The sequence below is a fragment of the Sceloporus undulatus genome, chromosome 2 (genome assembly GCF_019175285.1).
Source record: "Sceloporus undulatus isolate JIND9_A2432 ecotype Alabama chromosome 2, SceUnd_v1.1, whole genome shotgun sequence".
NCBI classification, from domain to species: Eukaryota; Metazoa; Chordata; class Lepidosauria; order Squamata; family Phrynosomatidae; genus Sceloporus; species Sceloporus undulatus.
The window spans coordinates 3,438,428-3,451,689 of record NC_056523.1 but is presented as its reverse complement, the minus strand read 5'-3'; the positions used below and the strand labels follow the sequence as shown (position 1 = coordinate 3,451,689).

At 45.3% G+C, this 13,262-nt stretch overlaps 1 protein-coding gene across 1 annotated transcript; it reads right to left on the bottom strand.

Annotated features, from left to right (window-relative positions):
- Nucleotide 1: 1 nt before the first annotated feature.
- On the bottom strand, nucleotides 2-651 carry LOC121922945 (glutamate dehydrogenase 1, mitochondrial-like; the record flags this gene model as incomplete). Its single annotated transcript, XM_042452905.1, is given in 2 exon segments — nucleotides 2-438; nucleotides 441-651. Coding segments are annotated over 2 exon segments (648 nt in total), but the record flags the coding sequence as incomplete, so codon positions are not given.
- Between the last annotated feature and the right edge of the window lie 12,611 nt (nucleotides 652-13,262).

Below are 13,262 nucleotides of genomic sequence, written 5' to 3'. Positions count from 1 at the left end.
AGTAGGTGAGAATTGACTCATGTTGTAATTTGTAGTCTTCCAGCTTTTTGGGATCAAGTCCATCAGGATTCCAGATAGCACCATCCTTTTCGCCAATGGCAACACATTTTGCACCATAGCGGTGAAGGTATCTCATAGAATGAAGACCTACATTGCCAAATCCCTGGATTGCAAATGTCTTATCCCCAAATCCTGGAGTCATTCCCAAGAGGCTCATAGATGATGCTTCATTCATGAAGTTCTCAATTCCATGGAAGACCCCACGGCCTGTAACAGAGATACGACCATGTATACCACCCTGGCTGATTGGCTTTCCTATGACACAGGCATGGACATTAATATCATAGTGTCCAATGGTATTGGCATAGGTGTCTGCAATCCATGACATCTCCCTTTCACCTGTGCTCATATCAGGAGCAGGCATATCAACACCAGGCCAATAAAGCCTTTATTTGCTAGTTCTGTGGTAAACCGTCTTGTAATTTTTTCCAATTCATTATCTGTATAATTTCTAGGACTGATCTTAACACCAGCCTTTGCACCACCAAACGGCACATCAACCACTGCACATTTGTATGTCATTAGAGAAGCCAGAGCTTTCACTTCATCAACACTCACTTCTGTACTGTAACGAATGCCTCCCAAAACCATAGAACTCGGTCCGCAAACTATTTTTTTTATTGGGACAGTATAGGACCACTTACTGTGCCAAACTACATCACGAACCTATCGATCCCCAGATATAGAATAGCTTTTGCACTGGCTAGAATAAACGTTCTTCCATCAGCATTACTGGAGGGTAAATTTAGTGAGACTCCTGTTCATGAGCGAACATGCCCCTGTAACTCAGGAGATATAGAAAATGTGGGACACGTATTGTTTCACTGCCCTTTTTATGACAATGCTCACAGAGATTTGATCACTTCTATACTCTTGAACGTACCTGGGAGATCTGAAGCTTTTTATTTAAATTACCTATTATCAGACTGGAATTTGCATATAACTTATAAAGTGGCACAATTTTCTGCACTAGCAATCACTTGTAGGAAAAGAACAACTGATCAAAGTTAAACACGTAATATTGTGTCATGTCTGATACTGCATGTCTGGTTAAAATCTGATATTGCTAATCTACTTTTACTATTTCTGTCTTAAGGGCGGAAACCCATAAAGGTTTATTTCTATTTTATTTATTCTATTTATTCTATTTTATTTTAAATGACGCTATCTTAAATGGAATGGAAATGAATTATTTACATTTCTAGTTGGCAGATTGTTATCCCAAGCAATCTTTTTATGTGTATTATTTTATTTTTTATGTTATATTTTATATTGATGCTGATCTTTGACCGTAATAAAGAATTTCCATTTCGACTTAGGGCACTGGGAATATTTAGCCTGGAGTAGAGAATATTAAGGGGTGATATGATAGCCCTGTTTAAATACTTGAGGGGATGTCATATTGAGAAGGGAGCAAGCTTGTTTTCTGCTGCTGCAGAGACTAGAACATAGACCAATGGATGCAAGCTACAGGAAAGGAGGTTCCACCTGAACATTAGGAGGAACTTTCTGACAGTAAGGGCTGTTCGACAGTGGAACACACTTCCTTGGAGTATAGTGGAGTCTCCTTCCTTGGAGGTCTTTAAGCAGGGGCTGGATAGCCATCTGTCGGGGATGCTTTGATTGAGATTTCCTGCATGGCAGGGAGTTGGACTGGATGCCCTTGTGGTCTCTTCCAACTCTATGATTCTATGTTCCTATGCCCTAAGTGTAGTATCTTACATTTTTCCCTGTTGAAGTTCATTTTGTTAGTTTTGTCCCAGCTTTTAAATCTATTCGGGTCATTTTGAATTTTGGTCCTGTCCTCTGGGGTTTTAGCTATTCTTCCTAATTTGGTGTCATCTGAAAATTTGTTAAGCCTACCTTTTATTCCTTCATCCAAATCATTGACAAAGATGTTGAATAGCACTAGGCCCAGGACAGAGCCCTGTGGGACCCCACTGGTCACCTCTCCTGGATGAAAAGGAGCCATTATTGAGCACCTTTTGGGTTCGGCCGGTCAACCAATTACAAATTCATGTAAAAGTTGCCTTCCTTGTCTAGCCCACATTTTATCAGCTTGTTTGCAAGAATGTCATGGGGAACCTTGTCAAAGACTTTATTGAAATTGAGATATGCTTTATCTACAGCATTCCCTTTGTCTACCAAACTGGTAATTTGACCCAAAAAAGGAGATCAGATTAGTCTGGACTCTACTTCTGACTCCAGACTCCAGTCTACTTCTGACTCCAGGTGTGAGGAATGATTTGCTGGCTTATTCTCTGGTCCAGATTCCTTGGCCCATTCCCCAAAAAGTGTTCCAATCTATTGGGGACCCTCCAGTTCTCTTGGCTCTGAGAACGATGGGATCAAGCTGGGGCCAGTGAAAATGTGGTCCTTAGGATGATATGTTCTTTCTGGGGTGGGAGAAATCCATCATTTAAACAGGAAAATTGTAAAATGATTCATCTCTGCACAAATGTAATTTCAGATCCAACCTTGTATTTCCAAGATGTCTGCTGTACAGCTGGAAATTGTGACATTTGATGGAATTCCTCCTCGTCTTCTAGCCTTGTATAGGCGAATGCTACGTACTGGGCGAAAGGACATCTTGATGCGGCTACAGATTCTGTGATGTTTCCTATGGACTTGAAAAATTCCAGAAGACATGGAGACAGGACTTCATCTGTCGAATCTCAGATTTTCTTCTCCTCTCACGGTTTCCGTTGGGCCCTTTCCTTCTCCTTTCTTTCCAGGTGAAAAACCTTTGCTTTCTCTGTTCACAATGGAAACTCTTTCATGAGCTTTTCCTTCCTAATAAACCTTCTCCGTCAGCATCACTAGAAGCGTTCTCATGTTTGTGGGATTGTATTTATCTGTGATACTTAGGAGAGAGATGGAGGGCCTGTACAGATATGCCAAATGAAGCAGTTTCAGACCACTTTGGAGGTGTGCTGTTTAAATGACACACCGTCCTAAGTGACCGGAAACCACTGTGAAGCCACACTCTAGTCCTTAGGATCAGAGTGGGGCTTCTGTGTAGCTTCTGGCCTCTTAGGATGCGTGTGTCATTTAAACAGAACACCTCCAAAGTGGCCCAAATCCCCTTCATTTGGCCTTTCTGTTTGGGCCCTAGTTTTTATTCAAGTTTATCCCATGCACAGCTTCCAAACCAGACTTTTCACTGGCGATGGTAACATCCAAAGAAATGATACACGAGTGTAACTCCAGAGAGGATTAAGAGATTTACGTCTCAGCTAACATTCATAAGGTTATTCAGCAAACTAGTAACTCTTTTAGTCTCCCAAAGACATAAATACACAATAGGGAGTTTAACTGTGTCACACTCAGGCACAGACTTTTGGGGTACGTCCTCATGATCTTCCCTTTCTCTTTTCCTCCTTCCATCCTTCTCCATGGCTTGGAACTCCTTCTCTGCCATGTAAACTAAATCCCATCCGATTTCTGTGTGACCCTTGTGTCCCACCAAGGAAAGTCAAGCTAGTACCTGCAGAACCTGGATTTGTCATGTGAAGTCAATGGGGCTGGGCATTCCCTCTGGTGTGGGGTCTGGCCTTCAATGAATCTTTCAGGGGCTGAACTCCTTCAGCTCCATGGCCAGCCACTCTGCTGCAGGGACAGGGATCCTCTGGGAAGGAACTGAGGTTAACTTCCCCCTCCCCAAATATTAATGGCTTCTCCTGATGCCTTTCTTATCATTCCCATCCATGAAAAGAAGGCAATGAAAAGTGCCTCTCTGTCCATCTGTGGTCAGATCCCTCCTGGGCTGGGATGTGGAGCTAGGGCTGGGGGTCAGCCAGCCAGGGAGAGAAGAGGGAGAGAAGGCCAAATATGGCAGTGGCTCCTCCTAAGTGGAGTTGGGGGGGCTGAGGAGGACAGGCAGGAGGAATCAGCAGATGGGGGTTCAGACAGTAAGGTTCAGATGGTGTGTGTTTGGGGGGGGGTCTTCAGTGGAAGGTGGAAGGGAGAACCGGTTCATTAGCTTTCTGTCTAAAATATGATGTAGTCCAGCTGTGATTCATTTCTCATTCTACCTGTCAGTACTCTTGGCTGGAGCTGATAGGAACTATGGTCAATAACCAGTGAGGAAGGGCTTGGACATCTAGAGGGACTGCCCCTCTGGCCATTGGCACTCCTGGCTCGGGTTGATGGGGATTGCAGTCCAGAACCAGCAGGAGTAAGCTCAAATGTCTAATGTGAGTACCATTCTGGCAGTTGGCACTCCTGGCTGATGCTGATGGGAAATGCAGTCCATACACAAGAAGGATGACTTGGGCATCTAGCGGGGCTCCCACTGGCTGTGGCACTCCTGCCTGGAACTCTTAGGAACTGCAGTCCATACACAGCAGCAGTGCATTAGGCATCTAGCAGGGTTACCCCTCTGGCAGTTGGCACCCATGGCTGACACTGATGGGAAATGCAGTCCATACACAAAAAGGGTGGCTTTGGCAGGGCTCTCATTGGCTGTTGGCATTCCTGCCCAGAACTGATGGGAACTGCAGACCATACACAGCAGCAGTGCATTGGGCATCTAGCAGGCTCTCCATCTTGGAGTTGGCACTCCTGGCTGGGGCTGATGGGAACTGCAGTCCCTATACAGCAAGGGTGGCTTTAGCATCTAGTGGAATCCCACTGGCTGTTGGCACTCCTGGCTGGGGCTGATGGGAACTGGGGTGTAAAATTAGTAATGGGAAGAGGGCAGGGAGCACATGTTAAGCTAGAAGTTGCCAATGGGACTGGGTGGGGCTGATGGAAATTGTAGTCCAAAACCAGTCAAGAGCCCCATTCCTATTTCTTCTTCTTCTTCTTCTTCTTCTTCTTCTTCAAATTTGATTCCCACTCTTCCCCCGGAACTGAGACTTAATTTTTATAAGAGTGTTTTTATAAGCGTTTTATATATATTGATTTTAATAGTCTGTAACCCCGCTTTGAGCCACTGGGAGGGGCAAGGAAACACAAATAATAATAATAATAATAATAATAATAATAATAATAATAATAATTAGTGCAGCTTCACAACATTAAAAACAGTACAATTAAAAATATAGAAAAAAGTACATTAAAAAGGAATTAAATTATTACAATATTAAAACAGATAGTTATTAAAAGAATAAAAGACATTTTAAAAACACAAAACTATATATATAAAAATCTGTATCAAATTTTTTAAATGGTCCAGCATCCCAGCCTGTCCTTATAGCAATCCCTTAAACGCCTGTGTGAACAGGTAAGTCTTCACCTGCCGGTGGAAGGCCATCAAGGAGGGAGCCATTCTGATCTATTCCATGGAAGATCAGGGATCTCGTGTCCCCACCAACCATGTTTGTGATGGTGTTGGGATGGAAAGAAGGGCCTCTCCAGAGGATCTCAGAGTCCAGGTCAGTTCGTACCAGAATATACAGTCTGCCAAAGAGTGTGGACCTGAGCTGTGTATGGCTTTATAGGTAATAACCAGCACCATGAATTGTGCCCAGAAACAAACAGGCAGCCAGTGCAACTGTTTCAGGAGCAGTGTTGTGTGGTCTCTGTAATCTGTCTGTTAGCAGTCTGGCAGCAGCCCTTTGAACCAGCTGAATTTTCCGAACGCTCTTCAAAGGCAGCCCCATGTAGAACCCCTTACAGTAATCCAAACGGGAATTAACCAAGGCATATACCACCGTGGCCAGATCCAGTGTCTCTAGAAACAGGTGCAACTGGTGCACAAGTTTTAAGTGTGCAAAAGCACTCCTGGTCACAGCAGAGACCTGGGCCTTCAGGTTCAAAACTGGATCCAGGACTACTCCCAAACTGTGAACCTGTGTCTTCAGGGGCAGTGGGACCCCATCTAACACAGGCTGGATCCCTATTCCCTGATCTGCCTTCCGACTGACCAGGAGCACCTTTGTCTTTTCAACTTGTCTGTTTCAACTTCTTTGCCCTCATCCAGTTCACTTACATTTAAACTGGTTTGCAATTCACCTTCACTCTTTGTCGGTGAATGAGTTCTGAAAGGTCCACTGTTCCCATTATGAAAGCGGATTCTTTCATTATCCCCTTGAAATAACTTCTTTTATAGCATGAGTGTCATCCCCTCTAGTTTGCGCCACTTCAAAATGCATGTCAATCATCTGCGCGTCATTAGTGACATAAGCGACAGCCCAGCTTGGGAACTATATTTTATTTTAGAAAAAAATGAAAGGTGATTCAGTTCATTGGTTTTACAACTACTTGCCTCACGGAGCTGCCGTTGGCTCAGTCTCCTGGTTTGCCGCCTGTGTAATTGCAAGTAGTTGCAAAATCAATGAATTGAATCTTCTATCAATTAAAAAAAAATCATGTGCCCATAGGTCACGCCACAAGCACAAAGGCAGCACCGAGAGAGGGAGGAAATGGTGGCTCTAACAAAAACTGGAGAGGATGGTAAACACCCCTCAGCCATTAGTCCCTCCCCTCCAGAATATACAATTTAGATTTGTCATTCCCACTTGTAGAACATGCTTTGGAATAGATTCTTTTCAAAAGAGCCACCAAAGAACTAGTGTCAGGAAAGAGCGGGGTTTTTGAGTTTGCCTTGCTTCATTGCGATTGAAACCAGTCACAGTACAAATGGAACTGGTTTCAAAGAGGAATGATGCTCATATAACCCGATCAACAATTTGCTTTAAATCATAGTGGGAACACAGCCAAGGAAGGGGAGGTTTGGATAGAGTGATAAAGTCTTTTGGTGCTTCTACATCTCCCATAGAAGGACCCCCACTTTCCTGCTCAGCCATGGGACTTCCTATCCTTCTGCCCTAAGAGTCCCTGCCTCCCCCCTCATTTACTTGGGGAGTCTATGTCCCATGTTCCACAGCAGCTCATTCCGGGGATCCCCTGGGAGTCTGGCTCAGCAGGGAAAGAAGAAAAGAAGATATTGGTCTAGGGGTGGCCCAGCCCCCCCCCTTGGCAAGAGGAGGGAGTGGGGGCTCTGCCAGGATGGGGGTCTCCAACCGTTGCCATAATTGTCCACTATTACCAGGGACAAAATGTGGAACAAATTCGAGACTAAACTGTAGAACAATTGCAGGACAAAACTCAGCCCAAAAAGTAGGACATTTAAGAAAAATGGAGGACCTTAAATGTTGGTATTTTGATGCCTCTTGGCTTGGCTTCATTTTGTCTGCTCTTTGTGTTCTTATAAAACGCTCAGGGCTGTTTTTGTTAATTAGTCTTAGTTCAGACGCACCACCTTTGCAAAACAAATATTCATTTGGTGGGGTTTTTGCACCCCAAACCAAGATGCCTACATCGATTGTTGGCTCCATGTTGCTTCGCCAATGGGGATGCCATTACAACGCAACCCCAGTACAAAGCCAAGTGGGATGAAAAAGAGATGACTCAGGAATACTGACTGTTTATGTCTTCAGTTTCCCTGGTGTCGTATTGCAAGGTAGCTAACTGAGCCCTGATGATTCAGCCTTGACTCCCTTTGGGGCTGGAGACTGTCCTACACAGTTGATATTCCAAAGCCTGCAAATGCGGGAGGAACCACACAGAAGAGAGTAGGATCAGCATCTGTGATGATGACACACTGGAGGGTATGGACTCTTGCATTGCTTTGAAGGAAACTTGGGCCCACACATAATACAAATTTATAGCAGTATGTTCCACCATGGCAACGTCCTCTCTCCACTGCAACTGCACACTGGCTACAATCTCACCTATCTTTCTGTTATGCTTTTCCAGATTATTCACACCTTCTAACACGAGGGTAATTATTGCAAAAGGATGCCTTTCAAGTGAAGAGCAAAACTCCCCTCCCTTTGTCAGATCTAGTTGTCTCATGGCTGTCATTTATCTGAAGAGGAAGAGCCCTTCCCTCCTTCCTTCCAGCTGTCATCTTCTGGCTTTAGAGGGAGTGAAAGGACAGGCCCAACACAATCAGGCCTGAAGAGGAAGAGCCGGCCTCGATTAAGAAAAAGAGCCCCCCTCCAGTCCCTCTGCCTTGGTCCAGGCCTCAGAGGGAGAGAATAACTGCTGGACCTGATCCCCTCCCCCCCCCCACCATTCCCTTCTCCTTTTGTGTTGTGTCTTTTAGATTATAAGCCTGAGGGCAGGGAACCGTCTATTATCCCCTTTGTTGAAAGCCACCTAGATTTCCAGTGATTGGGCAGCAAATAAATAAATCCTATTATTATTATTATTGTTATTATTATTATTATTATTATTATTATTATTAGCCCACTCTGCTTTTCCTGATAAGAACTTGTGAGAATATTTTCTGTAGGCGCACTTGCTTCTGAAGCACCATTTTAAGGAATACCCCGCCAGTTTTGGTGGGATTTTGCCCTACACCTTCAGAGACCCTTCCCATACAGCAACATCCTCTGGCCATACATGGAGTAGCCAAGTGGGGCCAAAGAGATGCCATCCATACCCCAAGGAAGAAGCCCTACTGAGGGCTCCCATCTCCTCCTTTAAATTTTAATGGATAGAATTGTTTAATCTTTTTTTAAGGGGGGGTTGTATATATTGTATTTTTAAAGGTTTTATGCTGCTTTGATTGTGGTAACAAAAAGCGGAATATAAATTAAAGTTTTATTATTATTATTACTCTCTCTGCTTGCAAGGTAGCTGGCTCTGCACTTCAGAGGCAACCATTTCCCACAAATCATCTAATTCCAACACAGGGCAGTCCAGGTCTGGGAATCACAGGTGCCACCATCCAGTCTGGAATCCCACCAGAAAGCTCTCAGCTCCCTGCCCAATGCAAACACCTGGAGACTTTGGACCTTACCACACAAGGATTCTGAGGGACAGGGAAGTCTCAGGTGGCCTACACACACACACACACACACACACACACACACACACACAACCTCTGGGAGATGCCATCCAGAGTTTTGGGGGTTTGGTGCCATCAATATGCACTCAACTCTACTACAGTGCTCCCTTACCTTACGCGGGGATTCTGTTCTGGATCCCCCAGCGTAAGGCAAAAAACATGTATGTTCGAGCATCATTCATTATAATGGAGCTCATGCCCGTGGCATGGCAGAGAGCATGCGCCATGGACACGTGCACCATTTATCCTTTTGTCATGCGGCTCCAGCATAAGCTGAAACCCACATATAGTGGGCCTGCCTATGACACGGGCGCACTGTACTCCTTCCCACCTCAATCCAAAGAGGCTGTCCTGGTCCTAAACCAGTGCCTGTCATCAGTAATGGACTGGATGAGGGCAAACAAGTTGAAGGTTAATCCAGACAAGACAGAGATGCTCCTGGTCAGTCAGAAGGCAGATTGGGGAATTGGGATCCAGCCTGTGTTAGATGAGGTTTCACTTCCCCTGAAGATGCAGGTGCACAGTTTGGGGGAACCCCTGGACTCATCTCTGTACCTAGAGGCCCAGATCTCTACAGTGACCAGGAGTGCTTTTGCACATTTAAAGCTTGTGTGCCAACTGCGCCCATTCCTTGAGACATCAGATATATCCACAGTGGTACATGCCTTGGTTACATCTTCTTTGGACTACTGTAATGCGCTCTACTTGGGGCTGCCTTTGAAGAGTGTTTAGAAGCTTCAGCTGAACCAAAGAGCTGCAGCCAGACTGTTAACAGGAGCAGGTTATAGAGATAGAATCATAGAGTTGGAAGAGACCACACAACACCCCTCTTGAAACAGCTCCACTGGCTATTTTAAACACCTTTATCTTTTAAACTATATTTTATTTTATGCCATCTGTGTTAATATTGTAATAATTTAATTCTGTTTTAATGTAAAAAAAATTCTTTGTTTTTAATCTTGTAAACCACTCTGAGACTCAGTTTTGGGGGAAAGGCAGGATATAAATGTTTTGGGGAAAGGGCACGATGTAAATAATAACAACAACAATAATAATAATAATAATAATAATAATAATACACACAAGTTGTGGGGGGTAAATGTGCATGAAAATTGATTGCTCAGTCAGAGCACAGAATCAACTCTGCTTTTGAGCCACTGGCCCTCCATGGATCTGTGTCTCTCTGAGGTGCTGAACCTCCTGCTCTCTCGCCTTCTGGTAAGGAATCTAGCACTCAATCTCAATTCCTTTGTGAGTGATGGAGGCAGAGAAGAGGGAGCTTGAAGGGCAGCAGAGGCCCCATCCTCCACTCCCTGGACAGAGACCCTCCAGAGGCAAGAGGGCCTCTGCTGCCCTTCAAGCTTCCTCTTCTCTCCTTCCATCACTCACAAAGGAATCGAGATGCAGTCCGTGGGCAGAAAGAATTAGCTGGGTCAGGAAAGGCATGGTCTTCTCAGGAGGGATGTTCTCTGCCACTTCTGCCAGAGACTGGGAGGGAGAAAAGGAACGTGGCATTTCACCTTGTACCCCATGAGTAGGGTTGCCATATCTTTTAGATGGGACAATCCTGACTTGGACGGTTCAAAAATGTCCCGTCTCAATTGGGTATTTTTGACCCTCCAGTCCCAGATTCCTCCCTTGCTCCAGGCCACATTTTGTAAGTCTCCAGTCTGCTGGAGAACAGGTGCCTGGAACAAGGCAGAAAGCCTCTGGCAGGCCCAGTTCCTCCCCCTCCAAGATGGTCCTCCCCACCCCAGGGCCGGAGGAGGCCGAGGTTGAGGCCCCGAGCGCAGCACTGCCTCCTCCAGCTGTAACTTGTGCGGCCAGCTAGGGCTCTCCGGGACTGGAGGAGGCGGCACTCCGCTCAAGGCCTCAGCCTCCTCCAGCCGGGGAGGCTAGCTGGCTGCGCTGGATCTTCTGGGGCCAGGGCCAAGGCACCACCTCCTCCAGCCCCAGCCATCATGACCTGCTAGGCCTCCCTGGAGCTGGAGGAGGCCCCGAGTGCAGCAGGCCTGCATCCAGCCCTGGGGAGGTCTTGGAAACAGCGTCCTGCTCAGGGCCTTTGCAGAGGCCCCAGAAGATAAGGCAGGGGGCTTGGGGAGGGTGCTAGGCCTTCTGCTGCCACCTCCACCTCCATTGCTGCATTTTTGGGATGGCGGATGAGCAGCAGGGAGGCCTAGGGCCTGGGAGGGGGCTTAACGCTTTTTTAAAATTTATTGTGTTTGACTTTTAATCGGATGTGTCCTCCATTTTTTGAATGTCCTACATTTTGCTGGTTTTGAGGTAGGGAATTATGGCAACCCTATCCATGAGGAAGAGTGATTCTGTAACCCCTTCAGCTCTTGGGAGACCTAAGCAAAGACCAAAAACATCCTGTTCTGCTCTGCTGCTGCAGAACACCCTCAAAGGAAGGGGAAGGGGAAGGTGGGGGGTCTCTGTCTTCTCCCAAAAAGGACTGGATCATCAGGAAGAGAAGAGAAGCCACCCAGAGCCCTGGAGCTTGGACTATCTGTGTGTCCTCCTTTGCAGTCAACCCTCCTTCCCGCACAACCTTAATAATAATAATAATTATTATTATTATTATTATTATTATTATTATTATTATTATTATTATTAATTTGTATCCCACCTCTCCCTTTTAATGATCGAGGTGGGTATCAGCAAAATCAAATACAATACAAAAGCAATAACAAAAACATTCCATTTTTCTCCTTTCCCCCCTACCCTCCTTCTTACAAATATGAAATTATACAATAAAAACCATATAAATAAGAACATGATCAATTAAAACAGATTAAGGCGCAAGAGGCAATACAGAGGGGGCCAGTTAAGGAAGAAGATAATTCTATCCTGATCAGAGGTCAGTCTGGGAAGGCCCACCAGAAGAAGACCGTTTTATCGCCTTTTTGAAGGCATCAAGAGATGTTATCTGGTGGGTCTCCTCTGGCAGGTCATTCCAAATTTTTGGAACGGCAATTGAAAAGGTCCTCTGGGAAGTCGCCACCATTTTGGATTTTCCTGACAGTAGTAGGTTCTTCCCAGAGGACCTGAGTGTGTGGGAAGGATTATATGGGAGGAGGCATTCCGTCAAGTAAGCTGGACCCAAGCCATGTAGGGCTTTATAGGTAATAACCAACACTTGTACTGTGCCCAGAAGTTGATAGGCAGCCAATGCAAACATTTCAAGATAGGTGTAATATGGTCAAACCTAGATTTACCTGCAACCAATCTGGCTGCCATATTTTGAATCAGTCGAAGCTTCCGAATGTGACACAAGGGTAACCCCATGTAAAGTGCCTTTATTCAACTGGCCTGTTTTTATTTTGTAATCTCTCCACCACAGTTGTGCTCCTACCCCTGTAATACTTTTCAGTCTCCCATTTTTCCCCGTTTTACTTATTTACCCCTTCTGTTAACATTCCCTTTCTTGTTCATTGTTCCAAGACGATCCCTTTCATTGATTCATCTTTCTGACATTTTTGTTGTTCTAGTTTATTTCACTTTCTGACTCCAGGAAAACGTTTTCCAAAAGCATTTTTTTTTACATTGCGAACATTGCTCACCCCTAGGCTGCCTTTCATTTTGGTCCTTTCCTCTCTTTCTGATAAAGTGTTGTTTTAATAGAGTTGGAAGAGATCCCAAGGGCCATCCAGTCCAATCCTCTTCTGCCATGCAGGAACTCTCACACTTTCCTCACACTTTCTTTTCCATCACCTGTGGTTCCCAGACCAGGAGCAAGCAGAGAAAGGAGTGGGGAGCCTTCAGCAGGGCTTCTTCCTTGGGGCCTGAATGGCATCCCCTCCATCCCACTTTGCTTCCAGATGTGGGTCTCTTGCTCTTTGATATCCTGTTCAGGAGAACAGAAGAGATGGCTGTGTGCACTATAAGCAACTTGGTTTGGAGTGGGGTTAGAAGGGTGCATAGGATATTTTGATGCCTCTTGGATTGGCTTCATTTTGTCTGCTCTTTGTGTTCTTATAAAACGCTCGGGGCTGTTTTCCTTAATTAATTCAGAAGCACCAACTTTGCAAAACAAACCATCACCTGGCGGGGATTTTGCACCCCAAGCCAAGATGCCTACACTACACCCAATGGTTGGTTCCATGTTGCTCCCTTAATGGGGATGTCATCACAACCGACCCCAATATGAAGCCAAGTGGGATGAAAAAGAGGTTAGTCAGGAATACTGACTGTTTATCAGTTTCTCTGGTGCCATATTGCAAAATAGCTGACTGAGCCTTGATGTTTCAGCCTTGGCTCCCTCTGTGGCTGGAGATTGCCCTACACAGTTGATACTCCAGTGCCCTCCTCCCTCCAGCAAGAATACATAGAGTTCTAGAGATGGAAGGGAACCCCAAGGGCCACCCAGTCCAGTCCCTTCTTCTGCCCTGCAGGAATA